The sequence below is a fragment of the Pyrus communis genome, chromosome 1, assembly GCF_963583255.1.
Source record: "Pyrus communis chromosome 1, drPyrComm1.1, whole genome shotgun sequence".
In the NCBI taxonomy this organism is placed as follows: domain Eukaryota; kingdom Viridiplantae; phylum Streptophyta; class Magnoliopsida; order Rosales; family Rosaceae; genus Pyrus; species Pyrus communis.
In genome coordinates this window covers 10400023-10411660 of record NC_084803.1, presented here as the reverse complement: position 1 = coordinate 10411660, position 11638 = coordinate 10400023, and the positions used below count along the sequence as shown (strand labels likewise).

Sequence of the window (11638 nt, the reverse complement as noted above, 5' to 3'; positions counted from 1 at the left end):
TCGTGCCCTATACCAAATTTATTTAAAAAGAATTGAATTTTTTTTTCTTTTCACATGAATTACATCCGGATTCTTGCCCACTCACATACTAATTATATCGATCTATAATTAATAAACCTTAAACTGCATCAGTTGAGAAGAAATTTGAAAAGAAGAAAAGAAAAAGAAAAAAAAAAGACCTTAACTCAAATTCATGAATTGGGTGAGGTACTAAGATTAGAAACAATATCTGAAGAGAAATTCGAATGAGTTTAACTAGGTAATTTATACTAAGTGAATGAAGTTGTCTAACATTTTACAAGATAACAGCATCTAAAATCTACCAAAATTGAGGTCCTTCAATCTCAACCTCCGCATGAATATCATCTAGTATTAGCGCCAATATATTTCTCTGGATAACCTCCACTGTCACTTTTTCTGCTAGCATTATACACAAAATACAAGAGAGATTGGAGAGAGAGAGAGAGAGAGAGAGATTCGGTGAGAAATGAAGAGAGAAGTGATGGTGGGTAAATAAGAGAGAGTGGAGTGGTAAGTGATTACACGGACATTACTATCAACCAACAATGCCTGATGACCAAGTAAAATATAGTAACTACCAAGACCATAACGCAACGAGGTGCACAAAAGGGATATTGCACGCATGCAAAATATCCCATCCAAACAACAACCGGTCATCACCACATGCAATATGTGTGACACATTCAGAGAAACCGAAAACGACATTCAAAGTCCACGAGTCTGACGCATAGGATTTGACAAAAGGATTTAAGAAATATTTTTGACCCACATGCAGCCGACCAAATTCCTAACAAACTTTCGTTTAAGAATCACTAAAGATGGACACACAATTCGGACTGAGAAGGAAGCCCCTTCTTGGTGACATGTTGCACTATTGAAATCCTCTGACTTGGAATGGGGGCAAGGTGAAAGAACAAACGAAATCAAAAAACAAAGACAACTCAAACATGTTAGACTAACATTTAAATTTGGAGGTCATTCCGTGTATGATCCGACACTTCCTCAACCTTAATCTGGTCAATGCATTATCGTGAGTCTAGGGCAAAAGGTTTTCCATTAGCTTAATATTTAATACCTAGTACCGGAGTAAGGTGGTATTCCGGATATCACGGTGGAAATCTTTACAAATACTAAATTTGGAGGTGATGTTTTCCCAAAACAACGTCACCAAAGATGGCTTTTGAACTCTGCCCCGGGCCCATAAGCTTACCTATGTTTTTCCTCAACACTTCTTACTTCGAATAGATTGATAGATTAAACTCTATTCATCGATTAGGAAACAAACAGTATTCATCATCATTACAAATTTTTTTGCATGACGTTCAAGATTGCACCATTGAGTCTGAAATGTCTCTGCTACATTGTACGAAATTGGATCATATACAAGGATAGAATACCAAACAGTACGTATTCTAAAGCTAGAGAAAGGCTGATCAGAATAACGTTACCTCAAAAGTCTTGTCATGACTCAACAACTCTGTGAAGAGTTTGACCTAACGGAGTAGCGACGCTACCATCACCTTGATCCGGGACAATAGATGAAATCCGAGTGACTCCGCTTATATGGCCATACTTGTTCCACAAGACATGAAATTTGACCCAAGGGGTACAACAGATGAATTTGTTGTACCAGTAGAATAGGAAGGCTTTATGTTCTCCCTTCCTAAGGCTCTCCTCGCCTCGACCGGTGAAGTGGAGAATGAGAGTGTTGTATTTTAAGAAGTTCTTGTGTAGCTTTTGAACCTCTTCTTTCGAAGGCTCTCGATCTCCTCGGTTTAGTGTCTCGACGGCCCGTTCGTCGAACAACGCTTTTAGGTCGAGGTTCGACGGGCACCCGGCAAGGGCAGCATCTATTGGGAGACTAGATGAGGAAGTCCCAAGGATAGCTGAGATATCAAGGAAAGTGGGGCTGATAGGGCCGAAGGGAAAGATCATGGTGTTGGTAGCCGAACACCATAAACTCAGGGCCGCCATGAACAACTCTTTATCCATGGTGATCTCCATGGTCGAGAGCTTGATGGCGTCATGAATGCCGAGAGCGTCCCATTCTTTGTCGAAGAATGTTCCCATTTGGTCGACCCAGACGGCCCAAGCTATAGTGGTCGAGGGCCAAGCTCCTTGGGGCCGTGCCAAACACCATTTCGACCAGTCAAACCCTTGCAGCACGGGTGTTAGGCACTGTTCCTTGAGGAGGTTGGTGATGCACGATGGCACTGCATCTTTGAATAGTGGGCCCAGAATTTGGTGGGTGGTGGCTAGGTCGTTTTCGAAGCATATCGTTTTGATGGCTCTCCGGTCGATGAAATCTTTGCATTTGTTGCACTCGTCGGAAAGCTTTAAGATGAAGGAGGCCATTGGTAAGGAGTCAAAGGTTTGCGTAGGCTAAAAAGGGGGTTTGTGAGAGATGAGCTTGAGGTTTTGTGGTTGGAGCAAGCAGGAATGGAAAGAGAGATTTCAAAGTTTTTGAAGGCGTGGGATGCAAATGAAAGAAATTTGGGTATTTATAGGCATTTCAGAGGGAAGATCAAACGTTTGGTATTCGGAGGCGCTAGGGTTTTGAATTTGAGGGAAAATTAACCGGGAAATGGCCAATCATTTCGGATATCTTGGGAATCTTCAAAGATAGGATCGAGGTTTTCAGGGATTTGGGATGCACGATTGCATGCGGCGGTGGTTTTAATTCATTAATGAGGAAGAGACGTTTCGACGGGCACACGTTTTTGAGGGCCATGACTCCAATTGTTGTTGGCGATGTTTCATCGTCACTTTTTCCTTTACTAGTTTTGAAAAAAATGGAGTTTTTAGATTTTATGACTTAAATAAGATATTTTTATATTTTAACATGAATCGTTTTCCAAATCTAATTCAAGTATTTATTATTAAAACTTACCATATTTAAGTGTTATAACATTTATAAACCTATTCTTAAGTCATGTATATTTTTATGCTCCAATCACACTAATAGATAAAAATTTATCCAAAATTTAAAATCTTATAATTAAAAAATGTCAACAACGATACATAAAAAATTTATATGAAAAAAACTCATGGGTGCAAAGTATTGCGACAAATGTATATGTGCATAAAATTGTGGTACGAATACATTAGTACATAAATTTTAGTACAAATGTCTCACCTACATAACTATAATACACACATAAGTACGTAATATGCATATATATATATATATGGAGAAATTCACGCATAATGAAGAAATTGAACTTAGTACAAACTCAACTATCGTTTATGTGTGCTACAAGCAAACCTGAAACCTTATCACAAACTCTTTCGTATAAATCCTTCCAAAAGTCGTGGAACTTCAAAAAATCCTCTCACAGAAATACATGGGACTTAGGACTTGTTTAACAAGTACTAGTGATTAAAAACGCTTTTAAAGCAATATTTTTTAGTTCTAAAAACACTAAGTATTTCTTACCATTTATTTAGGCCTAAAGCCCAACAGGCCCCAGGTTGCTAAACCCGTCACCCTTTTCCGTGCTATGGCGCGAAAAGACTCCCAATTCCAAAAATCCAGTGCGATATTAGGGTTTCACCTCACATGCTACCGGTAGTCTGGTCACTGCTGCTTCCTCTCCCCCACCGCAACGATTTCCGGATTTTCAGACCAGCTCGAAGAAATCAGGGATCTGATTTCTTCAGCCGCCACCAAAGCAACCAAGTCATTCGCCTACTCCACCCTCTTACACCTCCAGCAGCAATCCTCCGATTGCCACGATTCAATTCAAATGCTTGCGCGGAGCTGCCGGAGCCTCATCCGTCCGACCGTCGCCGATGTTCGGAACAATGACGAAGAAATGTGAGTTCTTCCGATTCGAAATCTCATTTTTCTGGGTTTTTCATTTATTTTAATGGTGTGGTTTAACTGAATACGTCTTGGATTTTTCTTTTTTATTTAAAAAATTTGCAGTGCAACTCAGGCATTGGAATGCTTGGGCTTCATGATATATCATCCGTCCATCGTCGCCGAAATCGCAGGTACATGTAGCCACTCAAAATTCTGATTCGTTTGAAATTAAAATTTTGAACTTTTTATGCAGCTGAGCTTAAACTGATAACCAAATTTCTGTCACCAATTTCTTTGTTTCGCAGCGGATGATGTCAAATTTGTTTTAGATTCACTGGCAAAGCTCATTACAACCACAAAAAATGAAGGTTATTTCTTTATATTGACGGGAATTTATTACTACAAGCGATGATCTTTTTGTGTTTTTAGTTTTTGTTTTTTCGTGTGTCCGAATAGTAACCTGCTGATTTCATAACTGCAGTCTGTTTGCAATTTAGGGGTGTGGTGCATATCTATCCAACAATTGAGAACACCACTTTTAGCTGCCCCTTTCCATTCTCTTTTGCTTGCAATTGTTCATGCCATTGACAATCCTATCAGTTCTTTGTCGACTACTTTTGAGGCTATTCAGGTAATACATCGCAAGTATCATGCGTTTTAAATAGTGTTGTTTTCATACTAATTCTTCTGAATATGCCTTATGTTATTGTGACAGGCTGTTATCGCATATATGGGCTCCTTCAGTATATAGAAGACTCCTTAGCTCTGATAAGAGGGAGAGGGATATGTCAGAGAGGTGTTTGAACCCTAGGTCTACAATATTACCCCCCCTGCTAAATCTTTCCTAGGTACTCACTTGCTCATGTCATTTTCTTGAAATATGACTTCTAGTATGGGTAGCTCATGCCGTGTCATGGAAAAATTAACCATATGATTATATAGCATCCCTTCCATTGGCTTCACGGGTCTCACATAGAACCATGAGGTGGCTTTCCATGATCCTGTCTTGCTGGTTATTCTGTAATTTATATTGACATGTACATTTCCTTTTTCTTCATTTTCTTCCATAAACAGGCAGTTGTCAAAGATTTGAAGCCAAGGTTGCTTACTGGGATGCACCACATGCTAACCAGTGGCTTGAAGGTTCAAACTATTCAAGCATGGGGATGGTTTATCCGCTTACTGGGATCTCGTGCCTTGAAGAACAGGCAGTTAATTAATCAGATGCTAAAAATTTATGAGCAGACATTTTCAGATCATGACTCACAAGTTCAAATTGCTTCACAAGTAAGTCTAATTCCAAAGAATAGATGATGCGTTAAAATTTGGGCCGACTCAATAACATTCATTATTTGTTTGCGGGCCTCTTATGTTATTTGATTTGAGCCTAAGTTCATTTTATTACGTCACGTCATGTTCACGTGGCGAATTTAGATTAGGCTTTGAATTTAGTTTGAGTTGTACTGTAATTATACGTTATTCGGGGAAGGTAGAATGTTTACGATCATGTCCATTTTAGTGTTATCAGATATGCATACGTAGTCTCTATTTCTTGTTCTATTTTGGTGAAGGTATGCATGCATCTTATCTGCCACTCTTTCTATTAGAAAATTAAGATGGTCTTATTACACAGTTACACCCACCCTAAACCATTAGTATTATGGATATTAATTAAATTACACCATCATAAGATTTAGCCTAGGATTTAAATCATTAATATCAGCTGCTTTAATCACAAGTATTATCCTATTATTCACAAGTGTTACAAGTCTGGTCCATATGATGATCACATACTATAATAGCGTATCCATTCAACTCTAATGGAATGTCGTCTTAGGTTGGATGGATACGACCAAGTGTGAGACGTGTTATTCGACCCAATAACCTTACAGCTAGGTCGGCTCAATATAATTCATTATTTGTTTGTGGGTGTCGTGTTATTTGATTTTAGCCCAAGTTCATTTTATTCCGTCACGTGATACCCACATGGCGAATGTGGATTAGGCAAGACTTAACTTTAGCTCAAATCATACTGTGAAGATACGTTATTTGAGAAATTAATGTAGAATATTTGCATTCCATATGGAATAGATATGAATAATATCCATTTTAGTGTATTGAGATATGCATTCATTGTATCTATATTTCTTATTTTAAATTTGGTAAAAAGTATTTATGCATCTTATCTGCCAACCCTACTTTCTATTAAGAATGTAAGATTATCTTATTACACGGTTACACGCTTCCTCTACCATTATTATTAAGGATATTATTTAAAGTATACTATTATAAGATTAGCCTAGGCCTAGGATTTAAAAACGATAAGCATTTTTTTCTGAATTTTATTTCTTCAATTTAAACCCATTGACTACATTGCTACCCCCAATTTACTTTCCATATTTAGATTGATGAGTAAGCTAATTTTTAGGTTGAGTCATTCATTTTTTTTACATCTATTTTTCCCATTTTGTGAGCAACGCATGTAAACCACGCAATATTAATACCATTTTTTTTCATATTTTATTTGTCATTATTGTACATATTATTTTGGTTTTGTATTGTTTGGTTTGAATTTTGAATTTTGAGTTTGTTGTTTTTGTTATTGTACCATATATGGAGGAATCATTTGTATTGAAATTTGGCATGGTGAGAACCTTAACTACATGTAGTATATATTCTTTTTGCTTCTACATGTTTTAGAACTTGTTATGGTGATAACTCAAAATCGTGTTTATATCTTTGCTTTAGGTATATAATTGTCTTGGTATCTTCATTGAAGATAGATCGATGGCTACCCAGCTATCTTATAGGTAATTAAATGAAGAAGTTAAGTAAATATTTTTCATAGAAATAGCCTCTACAATTCAACCAAAAAAAAAAAAAAAAAACAGAAAAAAGAAAAAAAAAAGGAAGAAAAGATAGTGTTTGAAACATCAATATCATAGGTAAATGATTTGTATATAATTAAGAATTTTTCAATTTAATTCCATATTTACCATAAAGGGAAGAAAAGCCATAAAACTAAGTGGGTTTCTTATTGATTGATATTCATGACATTCAGGTCGAATGAAGGTTCCTCTCGTGAGCAACCTTGGCTTGATTAGAAATTAACTTATTCTTTAGATGGGGAAGGTGGCATGTGTAATGGTCGTGATGGAGTACTTGAAAATGTATATGTGTAATTTGTTGGTGAATTTTTGAAATGGAAACAAAACAATAATCTGTGTTGGATACAAATTTCTCACAGCATGTCCACACATGCATGCAGTTTCTTTTGCCTATAAATTGAAAACTTGATAGTGATATGTAACAAGTTATATACTGAATTGCAGACTTGTATTGATTTTCATTTGTAGTGGGAGTAGGAATGTTACTTAATTAAGTTTTTCGCAATTTCGCATCTGTTTCGATCGTTTCCTTTTAACCCCTTCACCACCTCCACCTCCACCTCCACCCCATAGGTACTATAAATACATGCAACTTCGTCTTCAAAACATCAGGTAGAAATAGAAATGGAGTCAAAGTTAGTGCAAGTCATATTTTTCTTCTTGTTTGTCACAGTTTCATCCGCTTACACACCATTCCAATACTTTATGCATGTTCAGTTCTGGCCAGCTGCTGAATGCCAAGCTATAGGGGGGGTGAATAAATGCCACATCATGCAACCATCTCATCTTCAGTTCACTATTCATGGTCTCTGGCCTGCGAATAAATCATCCTCTTCATCCCTTACCTGCATGGGGGATGCCTTTAATGTGAATGGGGTAATTATTCACAAATTAACTCTCAATAGTTAATATTCATGTGTGTCCCTACGTATGTGTATGTATGTATATATGTATATGTGTATATATGTATCATTATATATCTCCCTACATGTGTACCGTATATGTACGTGTGTTTCCGTGTATGTACGTGTATTCTTAACTAGTTTTCTTCTTATGTTTTAATTAAATAATATATGTAGATGGATGATGCACTGAAAAAGGAGCTACTCAGTTCGTGGTGGGATTGGAGAAAAGGGGACCATGTCGAATTCTGGCAAAGAGAGTATGATAAGCACGGAAAGTGCTCCGACAACGTGTTCCCGAAGACCGAGTACTTCCGGAAGACCCTAGCGACGTACCATGATTTTGATATAGCTCAAATCCTGCAGAAGGCTAATATTGTACCCCAACCACTTCAGCCAAAGATGTCGTTATACAAATTGTACTCCATCGATCAGATAACAAAGGCCATTGAGTCCGAAACTGGCGGACATTCCGTCAATATCAGATGCTATCAACAAATGCAGAAGCAGAGCAAGAAATTAATATATTTGGCCCAAGTCGCCCTCTGCTATGATGAATCTGGCAATAACAGAATTGACTGTGATCCAGGCGAAACAACCAGTTGCAAGTTTGACGACAAACTCCCGGAAACTGTACCAAGTATAGCCCACATAAAGCTATGGTAACAACTGTAAGATCAATATAAATAAAGTAAGAGGAATACAATAATCACAGTACCAAAAGTAACCATTAAACTGAAGAAGACATCTCTTGGAAACTAGGGATCTTCTGCAGCTCTCCTCAACTGGATGCAATCGCTCAATGAATGGGATTTGAGTATTATTTATTTTGAGTGATTGAGAGAGCGCAGGGACCCCTTGTTTTATACTACATACGATGATGATTAATAAGGACTCTTCCAATTATACAATCCTAATCAATAACCTAATCAATAATCTATCATTCACATCCATTATAAGTGTTTCAACACTATCGTGACTGTTTTAGCTGAATATACAAATTCCTTATCAGCTTACAACCTTAGTTAATTCCTATATCTTATATCCTCACGTCTCCAAACTAAAGATGATCAAGTGTTCAGCTCTCGTTAGAACTTACATTATCCCACTAGAGCTAATACTTGATTCACGAGATCAGCACCAACTTGAATCACGAATATAAGTTCAGGTAATTAATTAGTATTCATGAAGAACTAAGGGGTAACCTGTTCAATTCGTCGAACAAAATCCCCATAATTACATTCACAAAACTGACTAACACATTGAACTCCCACAAGATTTTGTGTAAAATGTGTCTGTAGATGTATAGTTTCTCACATCCTGCACTTGGTCCCCTTAAGAATCGATAGATCAATTTATCTTAATGTTTCATATTGGAACTCTTGGTTGTTTGTCCTACTGACCAATCATAATATTGTCAAAACCATTATGCATAATAAAATATACATGTACTGTCATAACTAAAGCTGTGCATCTAAAGGGAAAACTTCGAAACAACCACACAACTTTTAAGACTTCGTTAGTGTGGAAACCTTATCAATGAAGAAAACTTTATTAATACTTATTCATAAATACCAATCATATGAACTAGTAACTGATAACAAAACACGTTCCAGGATTTACTTGCTCCCACTAATTAACATAATCAAAACTAGCTAACAGACCGATCTTTGCAAAATGCTTCTTGAAAACCACAACCGGAACTGCTTTGTTTAAAGGATCAGCAACCATAGAACCGGTCTCCAAGTAATCAATCTTCACCAAACTTGCCGTCACTTTCTTTCGATCAATCAAATATTTGATATCTAAATTACTTGTTGCAGATGATTTTTGTTGTTCTTGCTGAAGAAAATAGCTGCATTGTTATCACAATAAATTTGAATTGGTCTCAAAATAGAATCCACTACACTAAGTCCTGCAATGAAAATTTTCAACCATATAGCTTGATTGACAGTTTCACAACATGAGAGATATTCAGCCACCATGGTAGAGCCACTGTTGCCTGCTTCACACTTCTCTACGAACCTGCACCACATGCCATAGTGAAAATATAACCCAAAGTAGAATTAAGGTCATCTAGACATCCAGCAAAATATGAATCACTATACTCTTCTAACACAAGCTCATCAGTTTTCCTGTAAATAAGCATATGTTCCTTGGTTCTTTGAAGGTACCTCAATACCCTCTTGGCTCAATTCCAGTGAGCCTCCCCTGCGTCAGATTGAAACCTGCCAAGAACACTGATAGTGAAAGCAAGATCAAGTCTTGTGCACACTTGTGCATACATCAAGCTTCCAACAAGAGAGGCATGTGGTTTGCCTTCGATGTTTCTTCTTTTCAACTCACTCTTGGGACACTGCTCTTTGCTTTATCTGTCATCCATTGAAATTGGCATTTCAATAATGCCACAAGAAGCCATGTTAAATCTTTTTAAAACCTTGTCCAAGTAACCCTTTTGTGATAACCCCAGCAATCCATTATTCCTATCTCTTTTAATTTCAATACCAAGAACATACGAAGCTTCTCCAAGGTCTTTCATTTCAAAGTTTTCTTGCAGCAATTTCTTGGTTTCTTCCAATAAGCTACCTGTGTTCATTGCAAGTCGTATGTCATCCACATAAAGGACCAATATTATGAAGCTACTCCCACTAATCCTCAAGTATATGCAGTTATGAGAAGGATTCTCAGCAAAGCCATTCTCTTTAACAACTCTATGAAGCTTGAGATACCATTGTCTTGATGCTTGTTTTAACCATATATTGGGTTTTTCAATCTACAAACTGAATTTTGATTCCATTCTTCTAAGAATCCCTCTGGTTACTTCATGTAGATGCATTCTTCAAAGTCACCGTTTAAGAATGCCGTCTTGACGTCCATTTGCTGCAAGACTGGATCTAAATGTGCAACGATGTCCATAATAACTCTAAATGCATCTTTTGTTGAAAAAGGACTGAAGGTCTCTTTATAATCCACTCCCCTTCTTTGAGTAAGCCCTTTTGCTACAAGTCTCGCTTTGTGCCTCTCTATGTTTCCCTTCGAATCTCTTTTGGTCTTGAATACCTATTTGCAGCCTATTGGCTTCATGTTTTCTGTTTTCTCTACAAGCTCCTAGACTTCGTTATTTTTCATCGATCCCAGTTCACTTTCCATTGCTTCTATCCATTTGGTAGCATTTATACTTGATAATGCTTCTTTAAAAGTTTTGGGATCATCGAATTCTGACAAATCAATGTTGTTGGCTGCTGCTTCAGTCATGTACACAAAATTTTCTAAGGCGGTTGATCTCCTTAACCTAGTTGATTTCCTCAGGACCATTGGTTGATTTTCAACTATGCCACCCTCTTGCCCTTGCTGTGTTTGCATGTGTAATGCTTCGGTGTCCATAAGCTCATTGACACGGTTGATATTGACATCATTATCAATCGGTGGTATGGCTCCCAATTTATTTCCTTGCTCAGAATTCACGTTCCCTTCAACTTCATTTGTATCATTATGCATGTGCCTTGGAAATTCAATTGCCTATGTGTCATCATGCATGTACCTTGGAAATTCAGTTGCCACTATTGATGCCTTGAGAGAAGAAGTCTTTGCATGTTCTATAGTAGTGCTAGTGTCTATTTCCTCTTCAAACACAAAATCATTATCATTTGTCCCAGACTCATCGTCCAGACTGTGCTCCATAAATATTGTTTTCTCTGTCTCAACAATTTAGGACCTTGATTGCTAGAAGGGTCGAATTTAAACCCTTTTGATCTCTCGGCATAACCAATGAAGCAATAACTAATTGTCTTGGGATCAAGTTTAACACTACTGGGGTTGTAAATTTTGGCTTCTGCTTTACATCTCCAAACGTGAAAATGATTCAAGCTCGGTCTCTTTCCAGTCCATAATTCAAATGGAGTGTTTTCTACTGCTTTTGAAGGAACTATATTCAACAAATAATTTGCAGTTTTTACTGCATCTCCCCATAAATATTTAGGCAAGAAAACCCTACAAATCATGCTTCTTACCATATCCATTAG

At 37.2% G+C, this 11638-nt stretch overlaps 1 protein-coding gene across 1 annotated transcript; it reads left to right on the top strand.

Moving 5' to 3' along the window:
* Positions 1–7098: 7098 nt before the first annotated feature.
* On the top strand, positions 7099–8558 carry LOC137730251 (ribonuclease S-7-like). Its single transcript, XM_068469314.1, has 2 exons — positions 7099–7590; positions 7794–8558. The coding sequence occupies exons 1-2, from the start codon at positions 7339–7341 to the stop codon at positions 8280–8282; spliced, it is 741 nt and encodes a 246-aa protein (XP_068325415.1). The 5' UTR covers positions 7099–7338; the 3' UTR covers positions 8283–8558.
* The last annotated feature ends 3080 nt before the right edge of the window (positions 8559–11638 follow it).